General features: G+C 36.3%; 1 protein-coding gene and 1 long non-coding RNA gene across 8 annotated transcripts in view; one reads left to right on the forward strand and one right to left on the reverse strand.

Annotated features, from left to right (window-relative positions):
• PLEKHH2 (pleckstrin homology, MyTH4 and FERM domain containing H2) overlaps positions 1-14,557 on the forward strand; it is a 55,858-nt gene that overhangs the window by 10,406 nt on the left and 30,895 nt on the right. For 6 of the 7 annotated variants that reach the window (XM_054194861.1, XM_054194862.1, XM_054194864.1 and 3 more), the window contains 4 exons: positions 9,751-9,813; positions 10,849-10,998; positions 11,443-11,526; positions 13,022-13,103. In XM_054194861.1, the coding sequence (XP_054050836.1) occupies positions 9,751-9,813; positions 10,849-10,998; positions 11,443-11,526; positions 13,022-13,103 (379 nt within the window). Of the gene's footprint in view, positions 1-9,750; positions 9,814-10,848; positions 10,999-11,442; positions 11,527-13,021; positions 13,104-14,557 lie in introns of those variants that run through there. The other variant, XM_054194867.1, reaches the window with a different exon arrangement.
• The window catches only part of LOC128906863 (uncharacterized), a 60,434-nt gene that overhangs the window by 10,373 nt on the left and 35,504 nt on the right, over positions 1-14,557 (reverse strand). The gene's annotated exons all lie outside the window — the stretch shown is intronic.

Genomic DNA, 14,557 nt, shown 5'->3' on the forward strand with positions numbered 1-14,557 from the left:
TGTCTTACAAACCAACAGCTAAATCCATGTTGCACTGTATTTTTATTCATTTTGCAGGCGTATTTATAGTGTGTCATTTGACATTCCAAATGAAGCAGATTCAGTGTGTTTTGTTATCTGTGGCATGACAATTTCAAGATTAATGTTTTCAGAGGAAAAGTCCGTAACGCATTTGACTTGTGCAGTGATTGCCAATATGAAAACTGTAAAAAAGCACAATGAGTATTTCCATTTGCATTCAAAGGTTTATGAAGGGTAAAGTAAAAAGGAGCAAAGTACTGTAGTACCAAACTTATTAAAATGAAGGTTATTTTTCAGTATTTCAGTTGCTTTTAATAAACTTCTTGTTATGGAAAATAATTCAGATACAATTAGGAGCATACAAATAGGAGAAAGTGAGGAGGGTTAAAGAGAATAAAAGCTAAAAGTTTATATGGTTAGAGTCTTACGTTTGTTTATGCCTTTATAATACCTGTACTCTTTCCCCTATAACTCTATTTTTATCCCTTGTCTAAAAGTTTGTGCCATGCCTTTTTATAACAGTGGGTGGTTGGTTGGGTTTTTTTACTGTTTTCGTACGTCTTAAACCTACATTCTTTCTAGGGAGGGTGAAGATGGAAAAAAAAAGAAAAAAGAGAGAACTCAGGAAGCAATAAATTAGCTGTTCTTGTAAAGGCCAGGCTGGGTAATGACATGAAAGAGCACAGCCCTTGCTGTGAGACCAGAGGATGAATACCTTCCCGCTGGTGGCAGGGGGAGACGAGGGCATCCGTACTATTCCAGCCCACCTGAGATGGGGAAGTGGCTGGAAGTTGTGGATGCTGTGATAGTGGGCAGCTAATATTTGTTTAGCATTTCACTTGGAGGAGCTACAAGATGTTTTTTCTCCATTTCTCATGGAGGGAACTCTTTTTGCACTTAGAAATCATGCATTTAATTTTCAGTCCCTCAGTATTTTCAGGCTTTAAATATCTGTTGTCATCTCTTCAAACTATATTATGCTGCCTTACATATATTTCTGGAATCTCTTGCTCCTTTACCATCTGTGTTTCCTAGGTGTCCTATACACTTTAATTTCATTAATAAATTGAGTTTCAGACAAGTTTTCAATTTTTTAACTTTGTCAGTCAGTGATACCTTTGATTTTTAAGCCATCACCTCTCAGGCAGTGGCATGGAAGAAAGGCCTCCAATTTCAGATGTTCATGTTGTGGCTCTGATTAGAACTCACAATTCGTCGAGACAGAAGTAGCAGAATTTCCACAATCGCAGTACAATGATCAAAACAAAACAAAGCAGGCAGCTACCTTTTAATACAGATGAACAACCAGCTGTTGATACATTTCTCTTTTCATTTTACACGTTATGTGAGACTTCTTTTCCCTTGCCTTCTAAAGCGCTTTGGTACATTCGTCCATCTTGCTAAACAGTACCTTCACTTCTTTCAAGATTTTGATTATTAGAATAATGTCTGTTTGTGCTAGAGCGGCGGTCTGCATAATTTGTATTTCATTGTGTCTCTGCAACATAACAAGATGGGAGTTGGGAAAGGAGACATCCAGAGTGAACATTCCTAGTATTTTGCCAGGCTTAGGAAAGTCCTGTGACTGACGTTGGGAAAAGCACAATTATTCAGCCAACATAACATGCTGCTGATTTGACCTTTACTGCACTGCCTCCCCAAATCCCACTGCTGAATTTAACTTTTTTAAGTCTGTATATTTACTGGCAGATGTCCTAGACTACTAATTCTGGAAGAGTTCCCTCCCCGGGCTTTTCTGTTCCATATTTTTAATTTATATAGTTTCCAGAAGAAATCATTAATTTTACTATAATGAACTCAGCTGAAATGTGAAAGATTGTTTTTTCATATGTACTTTTCACACATTTTATGAGCACTAGGAAAATGTTTTGAGCTAAATAATTATTCTTAAAATCATGTTTAAAATTGAGAAGAACTTGAAAGAAGTAGACTATAACTCAGTGGTAAAACCAGTCTCATGTCATGGAGACTGATAAAAATTTTGAGCCTGATCGTTTTGGAAACTGAGCAGATGGAGACTGATAATTTTTGTACATTTCAAGGAAGGGCTTTTGTGCTAAACATAGTTCAGGCGAATGATCTGAAGAGCTAAAAAGGATAGTTAAGAGAGACTTGCAATTAAGAAGTGCCTTTTGCCTAACTAGGAGAGCAGTGCCACAAGTTGCTGTAGTCAGAAATGGACAGGATTGTCAATTCTGCACCTCAAGACTGTAGAACTACTAGCCATCTTCAGAAGAAGCAGGAGGAGTGTATATATGTGTGTGTATGTGTGTGTGTATATGTACATACATATATATATAAAGTTGGCATCAAAGACCCAACTTGCTTTTACACTCCCTATTTCTGACCACGACTGAGGCAGAGAAAAGAGATAATCCCTGTGGTGAACAGTCTGAACAGACAGAGATAAAATGAAGAGGAAGAGTTGGTTAGATGGCAAATTTGCAGAGGAATATTTGACACGGCTTTGTTCATGAGAAGAACGGTAACCTTTTACCTTCTAATTGGTATTAAAAATGGAGAAGATGGGAGAAGGAAAAAATGGGAGCGTGCTGAAAAGTGGCAGCTTGCGAGCTGTCAGGTTGTGAGCACCGAGCTGAGTTTTGCACTAGTCATAACCTAGGTGAAGAAAATTCACCGTGCTTGATCTGTGAATACCTGAAGGAACATTTGAGCCCTCTTAAGACTTAGCCTTTAGCATTAGCTCTTTTGGGGAGATCTATGGCAAAACCAAAATTGGGTTCAGAAAGAAGTTCTTAATTTTGATGACTAAATCCACACCCTTGAGAAATATTTTTATAGATTTCATCTTCTTCTGGGGAAAAGCTTTTATGCCAAAGTATTCAATTTCATTTTTTACTGAAGGCATGTTTAATTTTATAAATATAGGTAGGTCTGAAGTATCACTTCTTAGATTTATGAGACGAGATGGATTTCTATTAATTAGTTAACATGCAAAGCTTATAAAGATAAGTCTTTTTAATTATTGTGTTGCCTTTGGGATAAAAATATCATCCAGTAAAAAGCAAAGTATATCTTACCCAAGGCATGTGCTAATTCTAATTCCTTCTTTACAAATTATCTTCTTGTTTATTTTTCCTGAATATTAATGTCTTGATTGTACATCTCTATTCTTTAGGTGTTTTCTCTGTGTGGCTTAATTGGTCAGGTCATATTTTAAAGTTTGTTGTAGTTTATAAAGATTTAGCACTGTCCTTCTGGAAGATATGTAATACGTAGAAGAGAAATCAGTGTCAAGATGGAAGGAATACTGTTTGAAAATATGGATGGAACATACCCAGTCAGCTTTTTAACAAATGAGTTACAGAAGTAGGAGGAATATTACTGTGTTTTCCTAAGCTAAACCACCAGAAGAGAGACCTTTTTGTAAAAAGAGCAAGTCATGCTTCTAAAACAGTTTTACCATTGCTTTTAACTAACAAAGGTATGTGAGGCTCTATACATGTATAGATTGGGCATAGCATATTTTAAAGGAAGAAAACTGGTAGTCATCAAACTGTCTCTTTTCTTAAGGAAATACAGAGAGTTGTTGAAATATTTGGGTTTAAACATAGGAATATAGAACCAAAAGGGGAAATGTTGGTCACATGCAGTGCTCTGGAATAGCTGGCAGGCATATTCTTCAAACCATTTATAAACTTATCAAGGACCACATAAAAAGACAGATCTTTTGCCTTTATAGCTTCTATTAGAAGGCAGTTCCAAAATCTTTTTCAGTCAACGTGGAAAATGAGGGTCTTCTAATTTCCAGCCTATATTTATTCATCACCTGTTTCTGTCTGCTTGCCCCTTTGAAAGACAGTTTTAGGTGTGTTTATGCCTCATTTGCTTCTCCTATTTGTTTGGAGAAGTAACCATATACCCATGTTTCTTTGGTTTTGGCACATCCTATGTGGTGTGAGGACTGATAGTTCACTGAATCTAAAAAAGGGCAGATCTATTACTTTTCATTTTAAGTGGAACATTATTTTTCAACCACAGATGGTTTAAGCCTTTTTTCAGATGAGGAAGAATTGAAAAATTGAAATGCAAGGAAAAAAGCAGACTCTAAACATACCATTCTCAAGTCACTGGAAGCTCTGCTCTTAATCAATAGACAGACTGTATTTCTCTTTCAGAAACATTAAGTTTTAACTCATTTTTCATTTTTGAAAACTCTGACCTATTCTCAGCACGCTTTGAAAGGCTTACAGAGAAGTGATTTTTTTTTCTTTCATGAATTGTTGTATTTTTTCCTGTATTTATTTCAAAAAGATTTCCAAAAAGTCTACACGATACAACTGTGTTGTTTACACTATTAAAAAATGAGGAGACAGTGCACTATGCACTGATTAGAGTATAATTTTTAAATGTGAATGGGGCAAGTTATTGTGTTGAAAATTGACTTGGATAAAAAATTAGGGTTTTGTTCCTACAAATAACATACATTTGCAGATCTCAAAAGGAAAGAATTCCAGCATTTTTTATTTTTAAAATAAAAGATTTCCTTTAAAATTATTAAATAACTATTTCAAATATCAGGAAAATTATCAATTTAATGCTGTAATTTCTCCCTAGCACACATTACAGGAACAATGATCTGTATATACATGTATATACACAAAAGTATATATACACATATATGCATACAAAAGGAGTAATTTTGAAATTTATGAGTGATGACTTTGGAGTGTGAAATCACATTGGTTATTTCATGCAATACATGTTTTAGCAAAATGAAGATTTCTTTACTTGAACAAAAATACATGTTGAACATTTCTGAATACAGTCAAGAAACTTCCAGGTGACTTTTGAAGTAGAATCGCTATATGATTTGCTTTTTTATTGTAAAAAATCCCCAGTGACTGTGTTGTGCTTCAATGTCCAGACCTCCAAAGCAGTACACTTCTTTGTTTTTATTGCTGCCATGTTTCTTCAAAGCATTCAGTATTTGTTCACGTGGCATTTCTCTGTTCATTGTTTGAACAAAAATAGCTCAATATGATGAGTGTCAGATGTAGAGTGGTTATTTCCTTACTAAGTTTAAAAACAAATCTGTTTCTAACAATAGGTACTGTTTTCCATAATTCAGATAATTGATGCAGCGTGCACTAACACTTTTTCTGAAAATTGTAACAGGATTTTTACACTTAAAGAGAGAAGGAGAAAGTGCATATTAAAGTAGCGATCTGCTCTTCTGTATCTGTGTTGATATTGTTCTTTAGATAGTATGTATTTTTTGTTCATGGTCCTAAAACGTTTATTCTTTATATTTAAGACTGTAAAACCAAAACCAGTATAGATTATGACGGGACACCTCTGAATCCTTAATGAATTTTGGAAAGAGCTGGAAGCAATCATAGATGTGCCTGACAAGACTATTCCTTACATGAGGTTTGTTGAACTGTGACAGTATTTCAAGTTATCTCATTCAGGACATGGTAGAAAATTAAGCTTAAATATACTCCACATGCCAGATGTTCTCAATGACATGCTGGCCCTCCATGTCTCTCCTGGGAAGCCAACTTTACGTCTGTTGATACTTTACAGACTGTTCATTCAAGAAGCGTCTAGCCTAACAGCTGATATGTAGCATTTAATTTCAGTCATACTGGTGATTTGCACAGATGTACGTAGAAAGAAGCTGATGGGACAGAGGTCTAATTTAACAGATTTTTCTGTTTTTCAAATTGCTTTCTGTGTACAGTCAGAGTTTGTCATCAATATTGAAGTTGCAGCCATAGAATCATAGAATCACAGAATCACCTAGGTTGGAAGGGACCTTTCAGATCATCTAGTCCAGCCATCAACCTAACTCTGACAAAAACCATCACTAAACCATATCTCTAAGCACTGTGTCTCCCCATCTTTTAAATACCTCCAGGGATGGTGACTCAACCACTTCCCTGGGCAGCCTGTTCCAATGCTTAATCGCCCGTTCCGTGTAAAAATTTTTCCTAATATCCAGTCTAAACCTCCCCTGGCACAACTTGAGGCCATTTCCTCTTGTCCTATCGCCTGTTACTTGGGAGAAGAGACCAACCCCCACATCTCTACAACCTCCTTTCAGGTAGTTGTAGAGAGCGATTAGTTGCAAGAGTTCTTTCTTCTGCATCTGTAAAGCATGCTGACCTTTTCCTCCAAATGTGGATATGACTACTGTTACCTGCCACTTCCATCATGAGGTTTAGCATGGTCTGAAATTGTCTTCATAGCCACTAGCTAAAGAGAATTTACCACTGCCTTTTATTCTTGACGAGTTCAAAGCATGACTTGATTTAAACAATTAGCTATTAGTCCAATCAGATATTTTCACCTTCTCTCTCTCCTCTCTCTCTCTCTCAGTAATGCTGTGATCATTGTCATGAAACGTCTTACTAACTTAAAAAGAAGATTTAAGATTAAGTTTTCTTTGTGAAAAGAAATCCTTCCCTTGGCACTAGTTGCAATCTTTTGCCCAACAAGTTTGATGACCTTCAGAGTATACAAAAGCAATCATTTTTTTCTCTTTAACTTCACAGGCCTATAGGGTAGCAAAGCAGTCAAGAGTATAGACGTAAATCTCATTTTTCAGGCAAAACCATTTTGTGGATTGGTTAGAGATTATTTATGCAAATGGAAAAAAAATATTGAAGTTTCATTATTGTTAAAATAGACACTGCAAAACAAACCTATATAAACTCTAAATAAAGGGAAAATCAGGACTTAGTAATTGTTGTGTGGCATCAAATTATTGAAAAGCTGGCCAATTGAACTGTAACAGAAGTGCCCATGTTTGGTAAGTACGGTATTCCATTCTTGCTGAATAATATAGATTGTGTTTTTTTTAACAGGAGCCTCCTAAAATAAATTGCAGCCCTTTAGAAATTTTCCAAATAAAATCTCACATTTAGTTGTTGCCAGGAAGCTGATTGACGTATCCGTATTGTGAGATCACGCAAAGCTTCTTAGCATACCTTCTTGAAATAGTTGACTGTTAACAGTCAAACAGAAGCAAAAATAAACCTTGTTCTTCCATTTTTAATCTCTGAATGCTATTTTTCTTGGTAATTATTTTCTCAGCTCCTTTGGCTCCTAGCTCTACATTCATCTTAGCAACAGCTTTATTCAAATCATATTCTTTGTCCCAGTAGGCTACATGAACATATTATCATGTTCCTGGTCCTGTGCAACAGTCTATATTCCTAGCAAGAGGTGCACTGTGCAATTTCAGTGCAGAAACACGGAAGGAACTTAGGTGCTTAGTGCACTACATTATCCAGAACTCATATTGTTGTGTAGAAGAGCAGCACTACAGCTTAATGCTCGTACAGTTGTTCAGTGATTATTAGGTACTGCTAGAGAGACTAGTTGTTTTTAGGTTTAATCTGAGTCGGAGCTAGTTGAACTGTAGTGGCATCTGAATGGACCCGGAAAGCAACATTTTCGGGTTTTATTTCCATTTATTAAATCTGCCAGGTTTCTAATATGAGCTTACAGCTGAATTGAACTTTACTTACAGGACATAAATAAATTGCCAATTACTGCCATGGCGATCACATGCATTTGCAAATTGTTTGACTGTGAAAATTGATGAACAACTTGCTATTCATCAACAATGAATTTCACATTATAAATATCTGAAGGAGTTTTCTGTCATAATATTACAGAGTATGAGCAATGTTCACTACTGATATAATAGCTGCACAGTGCTTTTACTAGTGGAATGTTAGCTGACCATATATTCAGAAATAACCTTGATTTCTGAATCCTCAACTCACTAAAAAAGAAATGTCTTAAAAACTATATTACAGTGAGTCTTGTAAACCAAACTTCAGTTTGAACATAGAACCAAAAAGACAGATGGAAAGTAACCTTAGAGTTCAAAACATGAAGTCATACAAATATGAAATTAAATAGATGTGACCAGAGAAGAACACAGAAGGCTCATCTCCCTGTCCATCTGTCTGGACTGTTAGTACATGAATGACTGGGACGATCATTTCCTAAGAAGTGTTCTTGTAAAACAACTCACTGGGGACCCGACCATAACTATGTGTACTGTGAAATGTCTGTTGCTTTTGTAGCAGTGGTGTGTTGGGGTATTATGACATAGACTTCGGGTTTTTGTATTGTATGAGAAAGCACTAGAAGGTCAGTCACAGCTTTTTTTATATAAGTGAAAACTAATTTTCTTCATTTTTAGTTTTTCACTGATAGGAGATGATGACTCTGTGTCCTTGTCTGGAAGAGGTGCTAAAAGTACACAAAACTGTTTCATGTGATTGACAACATAATAGGGAAAAGAAAAAAAGAGACAGGGAGCGAAAAAGAAATTGAAAGATGCCAGAAATCAAGTACAAACAGGACAGAAGGAAACTGATTATTTTAAAACCAAGCAGTAAACTGGAGAAGAACTAAATGGTTTTCATTTGCATTATTTGTATCATATGCTTTTCTGTGAACAATTTTGAAGCTGAATACTGAGTATCCCAATGTTAATTACTTGATGTACCATCCTCTTCAGATGAACCGATGACTTAGCTAGGTTTTTCCTGAGAACCAGTAACTGACAGAATCATAGACTGGTTTAGGTTGGAAGCAACCTTAAAATTATCTAGTTCCAACCCCCTGCCATGGGCAGGGACACCTCCCACTAGACCAGGCTGCTCAAAGCCCCATCCAGCCTGGCCTTGAACACTTCCAGTGATGGTGCATCCACGGCTTCCCTGGGCAACCTGTTCCAGTGTCTCACCACTCTCATAGTGAAAAATTTCTCCCTGATATCTAATCTAAATCCTTAAGTCATGGAATACCCTATGTACTTTCCAGTGTTATTTCAAATCACAGTTTATTTTTTAAAGAAGTCATAATTGTATTGTTCACCAAAATTAGACTAGAGAGCTCTTAACAAAATTGTAACAAAATGTAACCAAAGTATTTCTTTCTGGCCTCTCCTGTACCATATTGTTGGAAAAGCCTTCGAAATTAATCATGTAAAATGCATGGCTTTTCCAAGGCCAGGGGCAAAAGTTGAGCCTATGATTTACTAGGCTTCGTTATAAAGTAACGGACCAGGGTCTCTCACCGCTCAAAAGTGACCTGCTTTCCTCCATGTTGTGCTGGTCTCTGTCTTCATCCATTTCTACTGTGGCTTTTGGAGCACCTGAGTCCACCGTGCCTCTTCTGCCACATACCTCCTTCTTTTACACAGAGGGTGGAGGAGGAGTCTGGGACAGGCCTCGTAGCACGATTCCTCCCAAAAGCTAAATTTGTCAACTTCAGAAGAATTAGCAGCCAAATTGTATAATGTGTTAAGTACACGTTACCCTTGCCAGTTTTCAAAGGACTTGAAAATGCTTAGCATTTTCTATGATGATGAACCTCATGAGAAAAGTTTCATGGCTATTGTCAAAGGAATTTCTACTCTTGGTAGCAGGGAAAAAAAGCCGTATGTCATATAGCAGCCACAAAATTATAATATGAAGAAAAGTTGTATTGAATTTTTTTTCTGTAGAAGAATCTTAGCAATGTTGTAACACAGTCACAACGAGGAATTATCTTCCCAGTCTGACACACTGTTTATCCTTCTATTTATTTTTATTCTCCTGCCCACAACCTGTCTTTTCCTTTTGCAAAAACAGACCACGAAGATACGTTTCACTGTGATATTTCTGGCGACAAGCAGAAGGCATGGCCATTTTACTATATGTTTTTATGTATCTACAGATGCAGCAGCTTGAGAAACAAGTTATAGATGCTGATCGTCAAGCAGAGAGAGCTTTTCAGCAGGTATATATATAAATTGAAATATATCTCCACTAGCTATGTGCATGTTACTGTTACTGTAATGAAGGGAAATTTAGAAAACTGCTGTTTTTCTTAAATATTGCTCAAGGGAGAAGACAGTTTATTTTTACATCTATTGATTTCTCTTATCAGGGATGTTCTAACACCTTTCTCTGCTCACTACCCAGTTCAGTTGAATAAAGTCAAAGTAATAGCATGAATCAAACATAATGAGCTTCTTCATTTATACGTCATGAGTCTTTGATATATGATGCACATGGAAACAAAACAGAGGAAACAGGGACCTATTTTAGAAAATCTGTAAGAAAATAAAATGAACCTATCCAATACAGTCTCTAAATAGGATTATCTATGTTGTTTGTTCTTCTTGTAGAAGTTAATGTCATCTAAAGAATGAGATCATGGCTAAATATGTAACCAAAGTTGCTTTTTGATTCCAAATGTCAGATAGAGCTACTGCAGACATTTTATGAACATATCTCTGGTGTCCCCTAAAAATCCTTCATATCTTAGTGTGAGACAGATAGAAACTGAAATTGTAAGAATAAAAATGTTCATGTACTAATTTGGAGTTAGAAAATGTTCCTGACTACAAGCCAAGTACGTTTTAGACATTTTTTAGAGTGCTTCTGATAATTTTTTGGGGTTTTGACACTGTGCAATTGTTTATTTATTAAAATGTTTTTTATTAAGCCTAACAGCTCCCTATACATAAATTGCATTATTCTTATGTTGGTGCTTCTAACAGCTTGTGTGTTACAAACCTAGATGACTCTCACTGATACTAATAAAATTGGTTTAAGGTCTATCAGTGTTTTGCCAGTCCTGTTGGTATTAGATGCATTAGGAGACATAACGAACTGTGGAATTACTTCTCAAATAGGCTTCAGAACTTTGCAATGTTATCTTGGCTCTTAAGTGTGGGGGCAACTTTAAGAGTCCATTTTGTGATTAAATTACTACCTTTAACTTGGAGTATTGTGTTTCTTAAAGTCTTATGTTTGAACTTCCAAATAGGTGCAGGTCATGGAAGAAAAATTAAAAGCAGCTAATGTTCAAACAAGCGAATCAGAAACCAGGTTGTATAAGAGATGTCAAGATCTGGAGATCCTGATACAAGATAAAAATGACATAATACAAAAATTGGAGCAACAACTTGAAGAACAGGTTAGAAATAATGATGTTAGAAAAGATGAGCATCAATTCCGTTCTTAATTACACAAAAGGAAAATAAAAATTGAGATCAATAGAGAATGGAAAAGTTCAGCATTTTTTCTGTTGTTTGATTAAAGAGGTTCCATTGGAAGTATATCATTTGAATGAAGTTTATTCACTTGTAAATTATTCTCTGGCCTCCTTTGAAAGAGCATCGAACTTTTAAGAGGGGAAAGATGTTCCTCCTCTTCACTGTCTCCTCTGAAGAGCTTTCATTTTCCCTAGAGGAAAGAGGAGCAGTAGCCTCTGTGCCTATTCACCATTTTTTAAAAAATCACCGTGTATTGCCCAGGAGACTGAGTTACTTCAAGTAATCTTAGGATTTGTGTCTGAAGATACTACTCAGGCAGACTATAATACTCAGTGAAAAATATGCTTATGTCATTTTTTTTCCAGAAGCAACTAAGACTGCAAGAAGCAAAAATCATAGAAGAAAAAGCAGCTAAAATAAAAGAATGGGTGACAGTCAAGCTCCATGAGGTATAACTCTCACTACAATACCTATACAGAAAATATAACGATGTGATTGGATATCCCTTAGGCTTTTTGGCTGTTAAGGACTTTGTGCCATAGTAAAAAAAACCTTCCTAGTTTCAGTGATCTATATAGTTATTTGCTTGAAAGAGGAAAAATGAAAACAACAGCACAGAGGGCAGAGTATCCATGTCACTTAAATTTCAATGTCTGATTTGGCCAGCTAGTGTATCTGTGTCCTCTTTATGGAGAAAGGGCCCAGAACTGCTCTCTGGAAGGTCTATGTATCTCCACTAATTGAGAGAGATTAGCTGGCAAACTGAGCTTGCTCAAGCAGATGCCTAAAGTGTAAGTAATTCCCAGAAAGCCGACCAAGTCTGCTGGGGCCTGGCAGAAAAAAGGACTTAATCCTTTTTTATTTTCCAATGCCCACAGTACTCTTAGTCATGAATAATTTCAGTGGCACTGGCTCTATTCTGAAAAGAGACCAGTTGTGTCCCTTGTTTCTCTTCGGGGTGAGATGACCATGTCTTTGCCCTGCCTAAGGCTGCCAGCTTTGGTGTGCAGCTGTGCTTTCTCCTCCTTGTGTGTATAGAATTTAAAGTTGCCCATGAAAGTTAAAATCCTGTTCTGTTGTGGTTAACTGGAAATGATACTCACTCCAGTTGAAAAACAATTAAGTGATTACTTTTGAAGTAGGAAACTAGAAGTTTCATTTATTATTAGTCTGCGAGGGGAGTTTTTGAAATCATTTCATAAAAATGCACTTAAGTTTAGCTAAGATTATCTTGGAAAAGTTTGGACAAAATCAAATATGACTCAAACTATTTCCTTAGTTTGAAACCTGGAGAATCTCAAGCTAGTTTCATAGGGGTGGCTGGGTGTCACCCAGTGGGAAGCGGAATTGCTGGCTCCCCTCTCTGTGATATGGCATACTCAGATTCAGACCTTCTTTTTGCCTAATCCAGAGCAGGAGTTTGAACCAGCATCTTTTACCTCCTGGTAGTGGGCTACGGCAATGGGTTGTTGGGTTTTTTCTTGCTGTAGAAGGTCTTCTGCTCTGTATTTTTTGGTACCTATTTTTTTCATCTTTGCCATGGGATGGTAGGAGGCGTTAGCACCATCATTCCCTCTAATTCCTCTGCCTGTTCTTGGGTTTGCCAAGTGGCACAAAAGTTTGTAACTCTAGCCCTCTGCTTTTATTAAAAATACCAATGCAGATTTCTTTTTTCTTAATCATTAAAGCTTTTTAAAGCAGTCTTGGGTTTGCTTGGTTGGGGGAATGATCTTAACAGAAGTTGAGCCAACAGTCATTGCAGGGAATTTCATTGTTGAGACTAAAGGAATGCCTAGACCAGCATTAAGAGAAGTTGCAGAGAGGAGCTTGCCATTTGAACCAGCTTTATCCTTAGATACGCAGAAATTAAGAGAAAATCTAAATGACGTAATGACTTTAAAAATTGTTTCACCATTGGATGAGATGACATTTATATCCTTTTAGTTAGAGGTGGAAAATCAGAACCTTCGCTTGATCAACCAAAAGCAAACCAAAGAGATGAAAACAGTACAATCTAAACTACAAGGTAAATGTACAGATCTTTTAAAAACTTCTCTATTGCATACTTCTTTCTGTTCCCTATTAATTTGTGCATCCACGTAATTGAAATATTCTGTGAAACCACAAAGATTTCAGTTAGTATGAACTGACTTCAGAGTGACTGTACATGAAGGTGTTAGGCAAGCAATAATTTAATTTTTATGAAGAAGACACGCAGACAAACCACAACTGTTTTTTGTTGGGTGAACTGTTTTTTGTTGGGTGAACAGGTATCTCTGTTATTTAAGAGGTTCTGTAAGTAGTAAGATTTGACTGGATTTATGTCAGATCTTTGCTTTCACTTCTTTGTAGCATAGCTGGCCCTAGCACTGTTAAGGAATAGATGAATGTCAGTCTGCATCTGCTTTTTCTAGCAAATGCTAGCAAATCAAAATTCTGATCAGATTTTTTTAATTAGTACATTTGACTACAGTGATCCAAAACCTTAATTCAGCCACAGTATCACCAGGTTCCTCTCTAAGTGGGTACAGTTAATTTAAAAATCGTAAAATGCAAATATGGGAAAGAGGACTATCCCGAACAAAGGGCATTATTTTGCATTAATCAAAGTTGAATTTTATTTGCCACTGTATTGCCTGTTCACCAGCTTTCTTAAGTCTCTCTGAAGGTTCCCACAGTCCTCTCCATACTTGGTTGACCTGACACTATCATCTGAAAATCTTGTTAGTTTGCTACCTAGCCCTCATTTCTTAATAATGTATCTCATGTATGTATGTACATACACAGACATTTAGAATATGTGTATGTGTATTTATATGCGTGTGTACACAGGTAATACGTATAATAGATGAAAATATAAGTATTTACAAAACACATACACAATATGAAGCTTTTAAATTAAGATGCACCTCTCTGTTAATGAGGAAACAGGACTGTTTTGTTTCCTTGCTATTTTTCGATCAGTAGCAATTCTACACACTTCAGCACTTAACAGCTTTAGTCATCCTCTTCTGAGAGATCTATTCAAAGGCTTTTTGAGACACTAAGATTTGTCAGCTGGTTTTCAACAAACATTTACTGCTATGCTCAAAAATATTAAGAAATTTATTACTGTTTGCAGTGTCCATGTTGGTAACAGGCTGTAAATTATGATCATGGGATACTGTTCTAAACAGTTTACAGGTATGAATAAGGGCCTTTTGTTCCTGGATCTGCCAGGACAATCTGTCCCTAAGGCCAGATTTCATATTCTCATTTTATGTTTTCACCTTCTCTTGAAATCCTCCATATATACCTTCTAAGCCTGGTAACTTACTCCTTTATATTTGCTGTAGCACCTATTACAGATTCTCTTAATATTTTTATCTGAAGGGAAGGCCACCACATATTTTAATACTATTGTTCTACAGTCTTTCCCATATTATATATCCTAGACCAATCCATACATTTAATTTCAGTCACAGCAGAATAAAATCAGGT

This window comes from Rissa tridactyla, chromosome 3 (assembly GCF_028500815.1).
Source record: "Rissa tridactyla isolate bRisTri1 chromosome 3, bRisTri1.patW.cur.20221130, whole genome shotgun sequence".
Taxonomy (NCBI): domain Eukaryota; kingdom Metazoa; phylum Chordata; class Aves; order Charadriiformes; family Laridae; genus Rissa; species Rissa tridactyla.